General features: G+C 38.6%; 2 protein-coding genes across 2 annotated transcripts; both read right to left on the reverse strand.

The window, feature by feature from the left end:
* Nucleotides 1–762: 762 nt before the first annotated feature.
* On the reverse strand, nucleotides 763–4020 carry LOC145122214 (uncharacterized). Its single transcript, XM_079057853.1, has 9 exons — nucleotides 3770–4020; nucleotides 2904–3674; nucleotides 2550–2824; nucleotides 2387–2504; nucleotides 1736–2206; nucleotides 1609–1676; nucleotides 1246–1498; nucleotides 874–1186; nucleotides 763–783 (listed from the first exon to the last, which is right to left on the reverse strand). The coding sequence occupies exons 1-9, from the start codon at nucleotides 4018–4020 to the stop codon at nucleotides 763–765; spliced, it is 2541 nt and encodes an 846-aa protein (XP_078913979.1).
* A 10416-nt stretch (nucleotides 4021–14436) lies between these two features.
* Nucleotides 14437–17634, reverse strand: LOC145122215 (uncharacterized). Its single transcript, XM_079057855.1, has one exon. It carries the CDS (start codon nucleotides 17632–17634, stop codon nucleotides 14437–14439), a length of 3198 nt encoding a protein of 1065 aa, XP_078913981.1.
* Nucleotides 17635–18945: the final 1311 nt, after the last annotated feature.

The following is an 18945-nucleotide window of genomic DNA, read 5'->3' on the forward strand; positions in this document are numbered from 1 at the left end:
CTAGTTGTATTTAGTTTACGCAAAAAATTAAAAGAAGTTACTATTGGTTACTTATGGTCATGTACCTTTTATTATGTGTGTCAAAATATTATGAATTGGCTATAAGAATAAACAAATAATGTGTGTGTAGGTAGCATTTAGTTACGTTTACAGCTATTATATGTGTCTATATGTAAATATAGTCATAAAAGAAAAATATTGTCTTATCGTTATAATTAGGGGTCGTTCATTAAATATGTTACTTATGGTCATGTACCTTTTATTATGTGTGTCAAAATATTATGAATTGGCTTTAAGAATAAACAAATATTGTGTGTGTAGGTAGCATTTAGTTACATTTACAGCTATTATATGTGTCTATATGTAAATATAGTCATAAAATAAAAATAATATCGTCTTGAATAAGAGTTATAAGAAAGGACCAAATTGTCATTTTTGTCATCTATTCTTTTAATTGCACCAGATAATACACCATAATAAATGAAAAGATTACAAATTATTTTAACAGAATATTATGATAAATAAATGAAATGAATACAACATAACTTGTGTAACATTGCATAACGAAAGTACATTGCTATTACATGCAGTTTATGTTATAACATGTGTAACAATATAACAGTAAAAAACCGAAAAAAAAATATGTTTGAGTTATAACAATATTACACCAGAATAGTTTGATGGTATAATATGGTAAAAAGATATTAACTACAGTACATCGTCATTTTTTGTCATTTTCTTATTCTCCACATAACGCTATGCTCAAGGTTTGGCCTTTCCCTTCTACAAACAAAAAATAAAGATCATTAAGTGTTAAAAGAAGGAGAAATATTATAGCTACAAATGTAATTATTGACATTAAGAAACACGTACCGTACGTATAAGAATACTGTGACAATCAGTACGAAAATAGTCATTTTCCTTCTGCAAGTCAAGTGTGTCTACACGTGGCAATATGTTATCATTATGAGGAACAATAGTACTAAATTCTTCATCTACATCTTCATATGTATCTCTGTAATATTTGGGAGGTGTCTTGAACACAATAGACATTTTTTGATCGAGTGGGTCTGTCACGTAAAAAACTTGTTGTGCTTGTGAGGCCAATATGAAGGGATCACCTTTATGGCCTAATCTTTTTAGTTCAACTAGTGTGTACCCCAATTTATCCCTTTTTACCCCATTTCTATTGTCAACCCAGTCACACATGAAAATTGGAATTCTTTTAAAATGATAATCTAGTACCCATATCTCTTGTAAAACACCATAATAAGTGTTTTGGCATATGTTACAACTTCTTTAGTGATGTGTGTGTCAGTTGCAACAACACTAACCCCACTGTTTTGGTAAACTTTACCTTCACGAGCTTTTGTACGAAAAGTATATCCATTAATAGCATATACATCGTATTTAATAATGTTCTTATTGGGTCCATGTGAAATCCATCTCATTGTCTCGATTATACTTTCTCTACAGGCCCCTAACTCTCTCTCTCTACCTGAATTGTAATTAGATTATGAATTTAAGAAATCAAGAAAAAATAACAAAGAACACAACATATTTGACAAGAATATACCTCCTTTCGTAACCAATGACCAAATGTTTTACGATGCTCTTGTTCTATATGTGCCTTTCGTTTAGTAGGGTGTAGATGTTCCAAAAATTCCATGTGTCGTCTGTCAATACGTTAATGTTAATATTATTATAAAAAAAACATACATGTAAAAAACCTTACTTGATATATGGGAGTACTTCAGATGTATTTTGCAATACAAATAAATGTGCTTTGCTGAATAGTTCTGCAGAAACTTCTACCGATTTAGCAGCTGATAGAGGAGTACCGTCCGTAATAGAGCTACTATCTACACCTTTATGAATTCCACAATTGTTATGATTGTCAGGTGGAATACCAACAGTATCCATCCTTTTAAGGAATTGACTAAAAAACTCAATTGTCTCTTCTGCAATGCATCCTTCTGCTATATTTTTGTTTCGCACGTGCCCCTTAATAACCTTCATAAACCTTTCGAATGGGTACATCCATCTAAAGAATATTGGACCGCATAATTTTACTTCCCTAGTGAGATGAACGGTTAAATGAATCATCACATCAAAAAATGATGGTGGAAAGTGTTTCTCAAGAAGACATAAGGTTACACATAACTCCTCTTGCAACTTATCGAGCTCATCCACTATGATTTCTTTGCTACATATTGATTTGAAAAAGAAACAAAACCTTCTAATAGCAACTCTGGTGGGTGGATGCATAATAGATCGAATTGTTATGGGAAAAAATTGTTGCATGAGCATGTGATAGTCATGTGATTTTAGTCCGATCAACTTCCTATCCTTTGGACTCACCAAACTAAAAAAATTAGAACAATACCCTTGAGGAACCCTTAAGTTGTATAAAGTGTCACAGAATTTGTCTTTTTCCTCTTTTGTCAATGCACAACCTGCTGCGGGAAGTGTTGTGTTGTTCCCTTCTATCTGAGGATGCAGCTCTGGTTTTAAACCATAATGAACCAAATCCAATCAAGCTTTATAACCATCTTTCGTCTTCCCGGGAACGTTCAAAACAGTTCCTGTTAAACTCTCACCCACGTTCTTTTCCACATGCATAAAATCTATACAATGTGGAACCAAATTGTCGGGCCAATACCTTAGTTGTCTATACCATATATTGAATTTCTTCCAGTATGTATTATTTTGCTGGCCCATATCTGAAATACCCACTTGGTGTGATTTTCTCTTTTTTTTATTCATCTTCCCACCTCTTCCACTTGTTGATTGTTGGATTTCTGCCTCCTTTGCCCTTATTAACCTTTCCCCATTTATTAATTATAAATTTTACCCTGTTATATATCTCCTCCCCATTCATAGGTTCTAGAGAGGGTGAGAACTCTTGTTGTCCATTGAATGCCTTCTTTTGTCTTCTGAACGGGTGATCATACGGTAGAAATCTTCTATGACCAGCATAAATCTGCTTATTCGATTCAGGGAGTCTAATGCAATGTGTCTCTTCACCACACACAACACAACCTTGAAAACCGCTGTATGGGCAACCACTTAATGTACCTAAAGCAGGATAATCATTAATAGTCCAAAACACAATTGCGCGTAGTTTAAAATGCTTTTGTGCATATGCATCGTATGTTTCAACTCCAAAGTCAAATAATAATTGCAGATCATCAATAAAAGGTGCTAGGAACACATCAATATCGTTTCCTGGTGTTCCCGAAATCAATAACGAAAGCATGATGAACTTTCTCTTCATACACAACCATGGTGGAAGGTTGTAAATGACAGTTAAAACAGGCCAAACACTATGACTCCTATTTCCTCTGTTCACATCAACCCCGTCCGCCGAAATGCCTAGTCGCAAATATCTTTGTTCGCTAGCAAAATCAGGATATTTGTCATCAATGGCAGCCCATGCTGGTGAATCAGTTGGGTGACTTAAAATGCCAACATCCACCTTTCTTTCTGTTGCGTGCCATGTTAAATCTTTTGCAGTTGTCTTAGACTGAAAAAGACGCTTGAAGCGCGGATTAATTGGAAAGTACCACAAACATTTTGCAGGAATATTGTTGTAAATTTTATTTTTTTGTTCATCAACCTTCCATCTTGATTTACCACAAGTAGGACATGCTGCCAAGTCTGTGTATTCGTTTCTGTCAAGTATACAATTGTTGACACATGCATGTATCTTAGTATACCCTGAACCCATTGCCTTAAATGCTTTTTTCGCCTCATATGTACTATGTACATTTCGTTTCCTTCTGGTAACATGTTTTTTATCAAAACTAATAATTTTGTAAAGCACTTATCTGATACTCCATACTTACTCTTCAAGTTGAGTAGTTGAATGATTGCAGATAACTTTGTGAAATTATGACACCCTGTGTATAGGGGCTTCTCGGCATCCTCTATCAGTTCTCTAAACTTATCAGGGTTCCCAATAAAATTTTCTTCTACAGCTTCAACCATCTCTACTGTTTCTGCAGCATCTGTTGGCATTTATGTGTTCATGTTCGTGGAATCTACATCGTTTGACGTATCCATGTCAAAATTATGTTCATATACATAACTTCTTGGTGGTTCTTCTGTTTCTCCATGCTTATTCCAATTTGTGTATGTTTGATCAATTCCATTCCTGAATAGATGATCATCTACCACATCCACCGAATGAGATATGTGGTTTACACACTTAACACATGGACAGGGAATTCTTATCTTTTTTTTGGTATCTGCAGGATCCATATGTTTAGAAATCTTGTAATTGTGCACTGCATATTTGATAAATATTGCAACACCTTTTACATAGGTTTCTCATGTTCTGTATGCTCTCATCCAAGACTTATCCATATTCAGCTTACAACAGCGTCAACAAGCAATATATGTTTCCTGTTTATTGACCTATTTTAACAAACAGTTGGTGTGCATAAACAAAATAGATCACATTACTCATAAATCCAATATCTTGAAAGAAAAAAACTTGTTAACTCAAAATAAAATATAATTACACACATCATGACCCAACGAGATAACAAATATTCATATTATGAGGGTAATTGTTTTGTAATTTCCTGTATTAATTAAATGTAGTATTTGTACCTGTATGAATTTGATGTTGACGCATCAATTTCTGGTTGAAGAATAAACGTAGTTGCAGTGCCTTTGTAGTTATCAGAGATTGAATCGATAGGAATTCATATTGTCTAATTTGGGATATTTACGCAATGAGTCTGGATGATCAATGGCATGTGGAGAAGTGATAAAAAAGTGGATGATCAGGGACATATCGAGACATTAAAAAAAAGAAAAAAAAAGTGTTGGTAATTGGGTTCGAACCCATGACATTCCAAAATATACCAATAACTACATTGACACTTACCAAGTGGGGTATGACACTTACCAAGTGAGGTGTCTGGTTGTTTGCAAATAATTGCTTTATGAAAAAAAAAACATTAACCAAAAGAGAAAGGAATCCACTAAAACTAATCTAATACAAACACAGTTAGCAGGAAATTATATAATTTTGTTTGTTTTATCATAATAACAATTAATGGACAGATATACCCTTGCTATAACAATCTTAATTAACATATAAAACATATAATATATAAATGACTGTTATACCCCTGTGTTAGCATAAATACAGGTTACAACTAAGTTTCAAACTACATTGCCATCTTAATAAAAAATTAACTAAAACAGGGACAAATATGCAAGACATGGACATAATTAACATATAAATATAGAATGATAACTAATTACCATTTTGCCCATAAGACAATTATATTAAAAACAACATCAAATCTGGACATATAATATATAAAGGACTGTTATACCCCTGTGTTAGCATAAATACAGGTTACAACTAAGTTTCAAACTACATTGCCATCTTAATAAAAAATTAAGTAAAACAGGGACAAATATGCAAGACATGGACATAATTAACATATAAAATATAGAATGATAACTAATTACCATTTTGCCCATAAGACAATTATATTAAAAACAACATCAAATCTGGACATATAATATATAAAGGACTGTTATACCCCTGTGTTAGCATAAATACAGGTTACAACTAAGTTTCAAAGTACATTGCTATCTTAATAAAAAATTAACTAAAACAGGGACAAATATGACTCAGTTACAAGTTATGAAAAACATGGATATAATTAACATATAAAATCATAATAACAACTAATTCCGATTTTGCCCCTAAGACAGTTATATTGCAAACACCATCAAATTTGGGCATATAACATGTAATAGACTGTTATACCCCTGTGTTAGCAAACAACATTGCCTTTTTCACAACATAATATATCAAAACAGGGACATAATATATAACATCAAATGTAGACTTACTATATAATCAAAACAATATCACCTATAGACATAATATATAACAATTCATTAAATAAAAGAGTTTCATATTAAGTACAAAAGTAGAGTATCATATTCACTCTATATTAATCACAAAAAAGATTACAACATAGTTCACCTAGGCTATGTTTTTCCATGCTATGACATTTTCTTTCGCCATGTCCATAACATCCTCCATTTTTTCTCTTGGAATTCTCATGTTTAGCATATGTTGGATGTATGCTATTCATCATCAACCGAAGCCATTGTATGTTTTGTTAAAAACATGTGAATAAGCTTCTCAACACGTTTGGCTGGAGAGTTCATCAAAAAGTGTGGGAAATTGTTTGGAACAAACACAGGCCTGTGTTCAACATAGAGATGTTCAATCTCTTTGAATTGGTGGCCCTAACTAACGTCTTGAATGGTTCCAAACATTCATCATTTAGTATTGGAACCATTGACAACCCACTCTGTTCTTCGATGGGCATATGATACCAGTTCCCCAAACTGGTATACCCAAGGCTTCTAGAAAAACGCCCAAGCAACTCCATGTCTAACAAATCGATGTTCACATAAGAAATGAAGTGAACCTTGGTCTGTTGCTACGCCTTGCCTGGGTAGTCTGTAAAGAACCCACCATGGACAACGCGAATGGTGAATCGTTTGTCGTTTGGCTTCCCGTATTCAAACACCGGTTTGTTTTTTGGTGGTTCTGCGCTTACACTCCAGAGATTGAAGTTCGGACGGGCCCACGGATCAGCATTCATCTTCTCTTCTGAAAATCGACGTATTTTTTTTCAAAGAGGAAGAAGGAGTAATCGAAGTTATCGTAACGTAATGAATATGTGAGAATGACGAAATTGACATAAGCGAACGGTTTATAAGGATCATCAGTCGGAGGTGAAGGGACGTCGACTGAGGCCATCACTTCTCCGATTAGTTGCAGTCTACAGAGGTGGATTTTGAACGACGGCTATTCGGCTACAATAATGATTACACATTTTTGTAATACACATTAATATATCTAGTATTTACATTAATATGTATTATATTCATGTAAAAAACTATCTACAATAATAATTAAATATAATATCCATACTAGCATTGTTTTTTTATCAAACAAATAAATAAATTCATATATAAGTTTTTAATAAATATGTAAAATGAATTTTTTAATTCAATTGATCATGTATGGGTGTTGGTTGTGGGTTTGGACCTAATTTGGTCATGTATGGGTGTTGGTTGTGGGTTTGGACCTCATTTGGTCATGTATATAGTGTTGGTTGTGGGTTTGGACCTCTTTAGGTCATATATGGGTGTTGGTTGTGGGTTTGGACCTCATTTGGTCATGTCCATAGTGTTGGTTGTGGGTTTGGACCTCTTTACCTCATGTATGGGTGTTGGTTGTGGGTTTGGACCTCATTTGGTCATCTCCATAGTGTTGGTTGTGGGTTTGGACCTCATTTGGTCATGTATGGGTGTTGGTTGTGGGTTTGGACCTCATTTGGTCATGTCCATAGTGTTGGTTGTGGGGTTGGACCTCATTTTGTCATGTATGGGTGTTGGTTGTGGGTTTGGACCTCATTTGGTCATGTATGGGTGTTGGTTGTGGGCTTGGACCTCATTTGGTCATGTATGGGTGTTGGTTGTGGGTTTGGACCTCATTTGGTCATGTATATAGTGTTGGTTGTGGGTTTGGTTCGTTGTGGGTTTGGACCTCATTTGGTTATGTATGGGTGTTGGTTGTGGGTTTGGACCTCATTTGGTCATGTATATAGTATTGGTTGTGGGTTTGGACCTCTTTAGGTCATGTATGGGTGTTGGTTGTGGGTTTGGACCTCATTTGGTCATGTCCATAGTGTTGGTTGTGGGTTTGGACCTCTTTAGGTCGTGTATGGGTGTTGGTTGTGGGTTTAGACCTCATTTGGTCATGTCCATAGTGTTGGTTGTGGGTTTGGACCTAATTTGGTCATGTATGGGTGTTGGTTGTGGGTTTGGACCTCATTTGGTCATGTATGGGTGTTGGTTGTTGGTTTGGACCTCATTTGGTCATGTCCATAGTGTTGGTTGTGGGTTTGGACCTCTTTAGGTCATGTATGGGTGTTGGTTGTGTGTTTGGACCTCATTTGGTCATGTCCATAGTGTTGGTTGTGGGTTTGGACCTCATTTGGTCATGTATGGGTGTTGGTTGTGGGTTTCAACCTCATTAGGTCATGTACGGGTGTTGGTTGTGGGTTTGGACCTCTTTAGGTCATGTATGGGTGTTGGTTGTGGGTTTGGACCTCATTAGGTCATGTACGGGTGTTGGTTGTGGGTTTGGACCTCTTTAGGTCATGTATGGATCTTGGTTGTGGGTTTGGACCTCATTATGTCATGTACGGGTTGTAAGTGTGTAATACCATAGGATAGTCATTGGTTTATGGAGTTATGGCATATAAATTATTATTATAAATAATTACGCCTACTAGACCATATTATTATTTTTTTTATATAATAATATTTTTCCCTTGTATATTTTATTTTTTAACTTTATATATTTTTTATTTCAAATAGTCATAAATGTTTTTCCAAAAAATAAATTGTTAAGTTAGAAGGACCAAATATGTAATATTTATATTCTTACCAAATAAATCATACTAATTTTTGAAAAGGCAGGACATGTTTCTAAACCACGATTTTTTCTTCTAATCGTGTGGGATTACTATGAGATCAAAATTTGAAACACATTTGAATCTGTCAAACGAATTTAAACAAAAACTAATGAGAGGCAAATATTTTTTTGTATGGTTTTTGGGCTCCAAATCAAAGCGGGAAATCTTCATCTATCGCACCGCCAAAACTATGAAATCAATCCATCGGATGAAGGAAATTCCGATAATTTTTTGGTAACCTCCATCAATTTAGGACCTGTTAAATCATTTTAATATTTAATAGACTGTCATTTATTCCACCATTGTTTTGTTTAGCGTTAGGTTATATCCCAAAAGGATCATACTTCAGTTCATCATTCATCAAGCTTTCTAGTGTAAGTATATTGTTTGTGTACGTATAGTTTCAATGTTATTGATTGTATTGATCACGGATCATGCATAACACAAAGAATTTTGATTCTTCATATTGGTGTGCTTCTTGCACACCAACTGTTCGATGAAATGTTTATGTGAGCAATTGTCTGTAATATTATTTGTTCATACATTATCATTAAACTTATAAACAATCAAACTTATTTTCAATCTGTTTTGTCAACAGAAGAATGATGGAGGTTGACAAGGAACAACATGAGGATATCCCTGACTATAATACAGAATATGAGCTAGATGATGGAAACCAAGAATATGATTCGGATACAGAGAATGGTGAAAATAAAGACATTCACTACAATAGCCAATCAGATTCGGAAGAAGAAATCCATAAAACAGTTCCTACAAGGTCAAATAGGAAGAGGGGCATGACTCGATTGCCAAAACTGAAGACTGAATATGTCAATTCTGGTGGGAAAAAAAACGTGTCAGGTTTGATGAATTCGGTAAGTTTACAGGGAAGAATAATGCAGTCTTTGTTAGCTATTTAGGTGATCTTGTCCGCGAGAAGGTGGGATTAAGTGCTCTTTGCTGGAAAAAAGTTAAACCGGAAATGAAGGACATACTATGGGAAGAGATAACAGTAAATATTTTCTTCAATTTTTTAATCTGTATAACATAATATATGTAAAAATCAAGTTTTAAATACTAACATTCTCATTGTTTTTTTAGCGCTATTTTGAGGTTCATGAAAATGGAAAACAATTTGTGATGAATAGACTTGGTATTCTTCTACGGAATTTCAGAAGAAAGTTGTATGCAGATTACATCAAACCACATCTAGGCAATCCCAAAAAGCTTGAAAAAATCCCACTTCGTTATCGTGCACTAATCACTGAACAAGATGATTGGAACAAATTTGTGACTTATACACAATCTCAAGAATTTAATGTTAAAATCTTTTTTCAAAACTTATTCATTTATTTATCATAATCTGGGATATAAACGTTCGTGACAAATATGTTACTTTTATTTCACAGAATGTGTCACAAAGGACTATCAAAGCGAGAAATATGTCAAAGTATGCTCATCGGATGGGACGAGGGGGTATACAACTCTTTGGAGGAAGTTGGTAAGCTTGGTCATTAGCTACATTAACTTCATATCATTTTATTTAACATGCTTTTGTTTCATATTCTTTATAATTTAATTTTTTTTATCAAGATTGAAGAGAATGTGATTTCGAAGGAGGAAATGCCCCCAAGGTCAGTTATGTGGTGTAAAGGGCGTGAAAGTAAAGGAGAATTTAAGGATGAAGATGTTAAAACCATGGCTGATAAACTAGTAACTTCACTACACTTTTCTTTTTCTTTTACTTTAAATATTTTAATCATTGTTATTAAGACAATAATTATTAATTTTTTGTTTGGTAGATGGAACATGAGAAGCAAATAAAAGAAGGACAAGCAAATGTTGAACCAGGAACGGATGCCATGACCTTAGTTTTTGGCAAGGAAAAGGGCGGATTTTTAAAGGGTGTCGGCACGGGAGTCACTTACAACAGATATTTCAATGTTCCTCACAGCAAAGGGTCATCTAAGGAAGAAATTAAAGATCTTAAAGTTGCACTGCATAATGGAAAACTTGAGCTTGAGAAAAAAGATGTTGAACTCAAGGCTTTGTCTACAAAGGTTAATGAACAAGATCAAACACTAAAGCTAGTTTTGGCTCATCTTAATGCAAAAGGAGCTGACTTTCCAAAACAATTGTAAGTAATCTTATTGAAAATATATGTTGTCAATGTTAGTTCTAAATTGCATTTCTTTTAAACATTTTTCCTGTTTCTTTATATTTTCTAGGGTATTTCAAGTGAGAAGATTGTACAAAGTAATGAAACGTCTCCTGTTAGTCTCAAAACCAATGAACCTTCAGAACCTGTAACACCAGTATGTTATCGTCTTATTAGATCATCGTTGATATATATATATATATATATATATATATATATATATATATATATATATATATATATATATATATATATATATATATATATATTTGTTTGGTACTGATTTCTGATTTTTCATGTTGGACTTTATATTATGTAGGTTATTCCAAAACCCAACAAAAAACCTGTTCAAACGAAATCTGCAACTGCAGCACCCGATGCAAAATTGATTTCCATGAAATCTGCAACAGTAGTATATACTAACTTTACAGTTTTCAATACTTTTATTTAATCTTTTTTATTAAAATATATGTTTAAATATGTCTTAAATCTTGATATCAGGCAAATACAAAAACCACCAACAAAACTGTTGAGTCTAAGACTACCACTATCAATCATGACATACCAAAAGTTTCACCAAATAATCTCATTCACCAGGTCAGTGTTTTTTTACATCATGAATATACATTTCTGTTTTTTTTTCCAGATTATAACATTACTTGTCATTGTAGCCAATCAAGTGTAGTATATCATATCCGTATAAAAGGAACATCGTTGCCCGCGATACCATTCACTTATCATCAGAAAGACAATTCATTCATGGAGTTCCTCTACAAGATGATTGCTATAAAGTTTCCATTGATGAAGTGGTTGTAAAAACTGCATTTCTACCCCCATCAAACTGGAGAATTCAAATTAGTTGAGGATGCATATAAAAGTTTTGTTCCATGGCCAAAATACCTTGTGCAAACCGAGTCAGAGGTTTGTTTCAATATGTCCAATACTTTTTGCATTAAACTTTATTTTCTTCATAAAGTACTATACTAAGTTTATGATGAATTAATTTTATTGGTTTCAATGTTGTTGTTATAGGTACCAGAAATTATATCACATCAAAAATCAACAAAAAGGAAACCAACTTACATATCATCTGATGCCCTTCTGAAGAAGACAAGGAGCAATACAAACAAAATGAATGCCTAGCTAGTTATGTTTAGGTTTTGGTTTATGATGTGTTTGATTTTTTAACCATTATTTAAATTCTTTAAATTACGAAAATTTTCCTTTCTTTGATATTTTAGTTAGGAATGTAATGTATATATGGATTTCGATGTCAATTATTATTAATATAAAATTATGAATTTTGTTTGTGTTTCATATTGTTGTGTCGTTACTTTAATTTAAAGTATTTTCATGTGTCTAAAATGTATAAAAAGTAACAGCAAATAGTAAGTTATAGTGGCTGTAGTATGATTTTTGCCATGTTATATACGTCTTTAATGTCTCTAAAAATATACAATGGTTACTTTACATCAATTTGTAACGTGTGGCTAAATGGTTAACAATAGTCATAATATACAAGAATTATGAGACTACAACTGATTTAAAGTGATGTTTATTAAAAAAAATTTGTCACTAAGTTAAACAATAACAACATGGAAAACAATTTATGTGGCAAATAAATACCATAATTGATTGTTGTTGACACTAAATACTAGGAAATCGTCACATAGATCATTAACTATATGTGTCCATTTACCGAACACGGACATGTTTACCGTAAATTATATGTGTCTAAAATATACCCAATAGTCTTAATACGATACCGAATTATCCTTAATTTTAACAAAATGTGTGACTTTATAATACTTATGATTTTAATTCACTTCTTCGTTTGTCTCTATACGTTAGGTTATAGTCACAAACGTTGATTGTTTTTTGTGACTAATAATTAGCAATTCGTCACATATGAAAGTAAAGTACTTGTGGCCATTTAGCAAACATGGTCACACTCACCATAATTACAAGTTTACAAAAGATACACAACAGTCGTAATAAAATTTAAATTGTGTGACCATATGTAAGAAAACAACTACACTAAAACATCATGAATGTCGCATTTTGGTGATATACAGTCACAACGTTAAATAAATATGTGTGACTAATAACTGTTTAATGCTACAATATTGGATATTTAAGGAAAAAAATTTCGTACACATTTGCCATTTTTCTTTCAGTGAAAAAATAAAATGTCACTATACGCATATAGTCACACTTTTTTGGTGTGACTGTAAGTCATTTTTCTTGTAGTGAAATGTGGTATACTAAGTACGACGCTGGGCAACTAGGGCTATTTGCCACTTCGTCCTTAAAAGAAAAACTTCTTCAAGTTTCTAGCGTTCCATGTTCTTGGTATCCGCCTCCCTTCCACTGTTTCCAACACATATGCGCCATTCCTATTTGCTTCTATGATCTTATACGGGCCCTCCCATACCGGGCCCAGCTTTCCTTGAGGTTGGGTTCGACTTGCCTCGTTCCTTCTCAACACATACTCGCCTACCCTGAACGCTTTCTCCTTCACCCTCTGATTGTAATACCTTTCTGTTACGCGCTTGTATGCAGCTTGGCGTATCTCCGACTTCTCACGCCTCTCTTCGAGGACGTCCAGATTCAATCTTAGGTCTTGGGCATTGCTTTCTTCATCCGTGTTGACCGCTCTCAACGTGCCAACCGTTATTTCAATGGGAAGTACAGCCTCCGTCCCATATGTTAGGCTGAACGGGGTCTCCCGTATGCTTGTTCGTGGAGTGGTTCTGTATGACCACAATACTGCCGGTATTTCCTCTGCCCAATTCCCCTTTGCCTTACCCAACCGTTTCTTGATGTCGTTCACAATGGTTCGATTGGACACTTCTGTTTGCCCATTAGCCTGTGGGTGCGCCACCGATGTGAACCGCTCATTTATCCCTTTACTGGCGCACCATTCTCTGAAAGGGTTTTCAGCAAATTGTAGTCCATTGTCACTGACGAGCACCTTAGGTGTTCCGAATCTTGTCATGATATTTTTCCATACAAACTTTATCATGTGTCTTCCTGATATGCACGCTAGCGGTTCTGCTTCAATCCACTTTGTGAAGTAGTCTACTGCCACCACCATGTACTTTAGCTTTCCAGGTGCTTCCGGGAACGTGCCTCCAATGTCTATGCCCCATTGGTAGAATGGCCATGGGCTGGATATGTTCTGCAGTGGTACTGGCGGATTTTCTTGGACTGGAGCATAAGACTGGCATTCGTCACACTTCCTAGTCACTCCCAGCGCGTCTTTGTGTACAGTGGGCCAATATATTCCCATTCGGAGCACTTTACCCGTTAAAGCTCTGGCTCCCTCGTGTGCTCCCGCCTGACCTGCGTGCGCCTCCTGTAGCGCCTCCATCCCTCTGGCCTGATCTACGAATTTCAACCATGGTGTCGTGAACCCTTTTCGATACAGCTCCCCGTTTATCAATGCATATGAGGGCGCCTTTATACGTATTTTCCTACCTTCACTGTGGTCATATGGTAGTACTCCCCTTCGCAAATACTCCATAAATGGTGTCATCCATGTGGGCCCGGTTGTTGTCAAGGTATTTACTTGTTGTTCGTCTATACTCCTTTCCCTGAGCACTTCTACCAAAACCTTCTTCGATAGATGATCGAAACATGTAGATGCCAACTTGCTTAAAGTGTCTGCCCTTTTATTCTCGCTTCGAGGTATTTGCTTAATCGTGAACTGTCTGAAGGACTGGATCAGTTGTCTCACCATTCTCACATACCTCTCTGATCTCTTGCCTCAAAACTTCCATTAATTTGGTTCACGGCTAATCTCGAATCCGTTAGATCTGTCACAGCCTTCGCTCCCATTTGTTTGGCTAGGCGCAACCCTGCGACCAAGGCTTCATACTCCGCCTCGTTATTTGAGGTGTGGAGGTCGAACCGAAGAGCGTAGGTCACTTCCTCTCCCTCTGGGCTAGTCAAGATTAAGCCTGCCCCCGATCCTTCCCTGCTGGATGCCCCATCGGTATATAGCGTCCATGAACAGTCGTTAGCTGGGACCTCCTCTACCGTCCAGATTCCTACCTTGACTGAGCTTCCTTCGTCTGGAATTTCGAGCAAGAAATCAGCCAGTGCTTGCCCCTTAATGCTTGTCCTTGGACGATAGCTTATCTCATGCTCCCCCAGCTCAATTGCCCACTTTGGTAACCAGCCCGATGTTTCTGGCTTAAGTAATATCTGTTTGATGGGGCCATTTGTTAGTACCTCTATTTGGTGCGCTTGGAAGTAGCGCCTCAAACGTCGTGCCGCGTAAATGAGCGTCGGGACTAGCTTTTCCAGGGTGGGGTAATTGAGTTCAGGACCCTGTAATACCCTACTCACGAAGTATACTGGCTTCTGCTCTCCTTCCCTTTCTACGGTCAACACCGAGGATATCGCTTCGTTTGAGGTCGAGAGGTACATTTGCAGTGTTTCCCCTGGGATGGGGCTGGCCAGTGTGGGTAGCTTGTGTAGTGCTTCCTTAATATTCTGGAGCGCTTCTTCCGCCGCGGCTGTCCATTGAAAGTTGTTCTTTTCAATACAGCTTTTCAGTGTATGGAATAGTGGCATGGCCTTGTCAGCGGATTTCGAGATGAATCTACTCAAAGTCGTGAGCTTCCCATTCAAACCATGTGCGTCCCTGAGTGTGCCTGGGGGTGGTGTCTCCATAAACTCGTCCACTTTAATTGGGCTAGGCTGGATGCCTTGTTTGGTAACATAGTATCCCAAGAACTGTCCTTCTTCTACCCCGAATGTGCACTTAGCCGGATTCAATTTCATTTCGACCCTTTCCAGTGTTCGGAAAGTCTCTTCGATGTCCTGCAACATTTTGTTTTCATGGGAGCTCTTAATCACCATATCGTCGACATAGACCTCGATATTCCTCCCAATTTGCTCGGCGAAGATCGAGTCAACCAGGCGCTGGTATGTGGCTCCCGTGTTCTTCAAACCGAAAGGCATCTTGGTGTAACAAAAGGTGCCATGACCCGTGTAGAAATCCGTTTTCTCTTCGTCCTGCTCGCTCATCAGAATCTGATGATATACCTTATATGCATCCAGGAAACACTTTAGCTTAAACCCTTGCAGGGATTCCACTTTCTGGTCGATCTCCGGGAGGGGATAGCAGTCCTTGGGACACGCTTTGTTCAAGTCTGAGAAGTCAATACACGTACGCCATGATCCGTCTTGCTTGCGCACTATAACCGGATTAGCGATCCAGGTTAGGAAAACTGCTTCCCTTACTATTCCGGCCTCCGCCAGCTTAGCCACCTCTGCGTTAATTGCCCTGTTGCGGTCCCCTGCTTGGATCCTTTTTTTCTGCTTCACTTCCTTTGTCCCTGGCTTGATCGCCAGTTTATGCTCAATGACCTTCCTATCTACCCCCACCATGTCTATGGGGGTCCATGCAAATATGTGCTTGTACCGTTTGAGTAAGTCGACTACTGCTTCCCTAACGTGACCTGGGAGGTTGTGACCAATGCTGATCGGCTGATCACGGTATCCTTCGTTTATTATTTCCTTTCCTTTTTTTGGGTCTTGTCGCGCCTTCTTTGTTTCTTTAGTCATCTCTGCTGGCTTCATGACCGTAAAGCACTGCAATTCCCTGGGAGGGGTGGCGAGTACCGTGGTTGGGCCTGCCGAGGTGTCGAATTTCAAGATTCCATGCATGGTAGACGGGACCGCTCCTAGCTTTAGGAGGGCCGTTCTCCCCAAGATGATGTTGTGCTCTGCCGAATGTCGAATGACCACGAACTCAATTAGGACCGTCTTCTTTCGTTGTTTATCGTGGTTGGTGATTGTCAGGGGGAGGTGAATCGTGCCCAGCGGCCACAGGCTATGGCCGGTGAATCCGACCAGCCTCCCTGTCGTGGGTCTCAGGTTGTCTTTCCATCGATCTAGGAGAAGCCGGAAACAGTGCACATAGATTATATCTGACGAACTCCCTGTGTCGACGTAGACTTTGTGTATGGTCACATCTTTGATGGAGGCCTGGATTACCAATGGGTTATCACATCTCCATCCCTCAGGACGGGGGTCTTGCACGGAGAACGTGAGCTTCCGCGCCGGGGGCCCGGGGATCCAGTGGTTTGGCGACTGTGCTTCCCTACTTCTTTTCTTACGTATCATGAATATTTCCTTGGGTTGAACTCCTTCTCGAGGCGCGTTCGTGGTGTTTTCGGAGTCAAATTTGGCTTGCAAACTCCACGCTATTTCCACCAAGTCTCCTTTGAGCTGCTTTTCCTCCATTTCCTTCTTGAGTACTGAGCAACTGGCAGTATCTTGTGTCTTGCTTTTGTGGTACTCGCAATACCGGCTCTTGGGTGACTTGGTTGGCTGTTGTTTCTCTGATACCGCATACACCTCCGGTCGAAGACTCCGTCTGTCGTCTCTATTGAATGGCCGAAATCTCGCTTGAGGCCTCCTTACCTGGCCAAAGGGCCTACTTCCCCCTCGAAAGTCCGTGTGACTTGCGTTGTGGCGTTTGGTCGTCATAGCATTTAGGTATGCCTGTTTTGCTGCCTCGCCTTCTTCTTGCCTCAAATATCGTTCTACCCTCTCCTTTAACTCGGCCCTTGTTTGGGGTTTCTTACCCATAAGCTTTTGTGACAAGGGTCCTGGTAAAAGTCCCCATGTGAAAGCGCCAGCTATGAGCCCCTCGTCATGTCCCGGTACGTCTAACGTGGTATTTATGAACCTAGTGAAATATTCTCGCACGGTTTCACCCTCCTTTTGCTTACAGCCTATTATGGAATGAGAATCTCCTTTGTACTTTCGTAGTTGCATGAAGTTGGTAAGGAATAAGTATTTAAGTTGAGCGAAATTTGAGATGTTGCTTGGATGTAACGTCTTGAACCATGTGCATGCGTTGCCATCGAGAGTCGTCGGGAAATATGTGCACCAGAACCTCTCGTCAAGCTTCAGAGACGTCATTGTCCACTCATACGTGTCGATGTGGCTGTCTGGGTCGGTAGTGCCATTATAGGTTTTGAGCGTTGGCAGTTTGGCCGTTTTTGGTATTTCGTAGTCTAGCAACTCTTTGACAAACGGGGATGTAACGCTGGGAGAAAGGTAGTCTTGGGTTGGAACGATTGATGTGCCTTGCGACTGGTGTTGGAGGTTTAAACCGCATGACGACGATGCATGATAGCCTGGACTTGGTCCATAAAAGGGGTGTTATTGGAATGGCAACTGGAGAGGATAGCCGGAGGGGAAAGGGTGTATTGGTGTTAAAGGGCTGATTGTCGAGGCCTGCTGGAGGTTATGGTTGGAGGCAATGGTCAGTCCGGCCCACGTGCCCGCCATCGAGTAGATAGGTGGTGTATGAGCTACCATAGTCTGCGCCAGTAGGGGTAGGGAAAGCATTGGGCCCAGTCCACCCGTCACTTGATTGAACGGTGGCACTGAAAACGGCGGCTGACTGTTGAAAACTTGGCCTGGTGGTAGCATCGTTGGGTGGACCGACGGTGGTTGCTGCGTTGGTGGTACAAAGAATGGCGGCATCTGAACGGATGTGGTTAAAAGTGGCCCTGCCGGAGCTGTTGTTGGTTGGTGAGTTGTCGGTTGCGGGGCGGTGTTGGTGGCTATTGTAGAACTTCCCTCACCTAGGGTTGCTCTGTTGACCACCGTGGGCGGCGGTGTTTCGTCCAACGTTGCCATGGAGCGTATGGGACTAGCCTGATTGCCATCGTGTCCATCGCTGCCGTCGGACGCCATTGATTCTTCAGCCTTTTGCTTTTAGTTTGTGTTCTTCGTCTCACAAACGGATGGCGCCAAATGATGCGACCTAGGCTTCAGCCGGATTAATACTGGTGAATCAGGTTCCTCTTTTCCTCTGCAAAATCACAAGAAAGAGAGGCCGTCAGCCGTTTCCCGGGAGGGTGCTCCCGGAAGAACGCTCCGACGGTCAAGTTAGAAGGTATCTAGGGTTTGTGGTGTCTTCTTTTGGAGAGAAGAGCTTACCTTGTGAGTATGAGGGTGAATCCTTTTATACCTAGCGCTCTTGCCCAGTCCGTACTGGACAGGATCATTTTTGGGGAGACAAGATCAGAGGCGCTAATTGGAGGATCGTGCATCCTCAACCGTTTGAGTGCTCTTATTGGCTCTGGCGGTAATGGCCTGATCCACTATTTGTCCCCTGATTGTCTCTTTTGTCTTGGAGCTGGGAACGTTCTTTGGCGGGCGCGAGCCCCTCGCCTGGGCATTCTGTCCCCATAGGCGGTGGCGGGCGCTGAACCCGCTGGG

The sequence above is a fragment of the Lactuca virosa genome, chromosome 6 (assembly GCF_052849685.1).
Source record: "Lactuca virosa cultivar CGN04683 chromosome 6, Lactuca_virosa_CGN04683_v6, whole genome shotgun sequence".
In the NCBI taxonomy this organism is placed as follows: domain Eukaryota; kingdom Viridiplantae; phylum Streptophyta; class Magnoliopsida; order Asterales; family Asteraceae; genus Lactuca; species Lactuca virosa.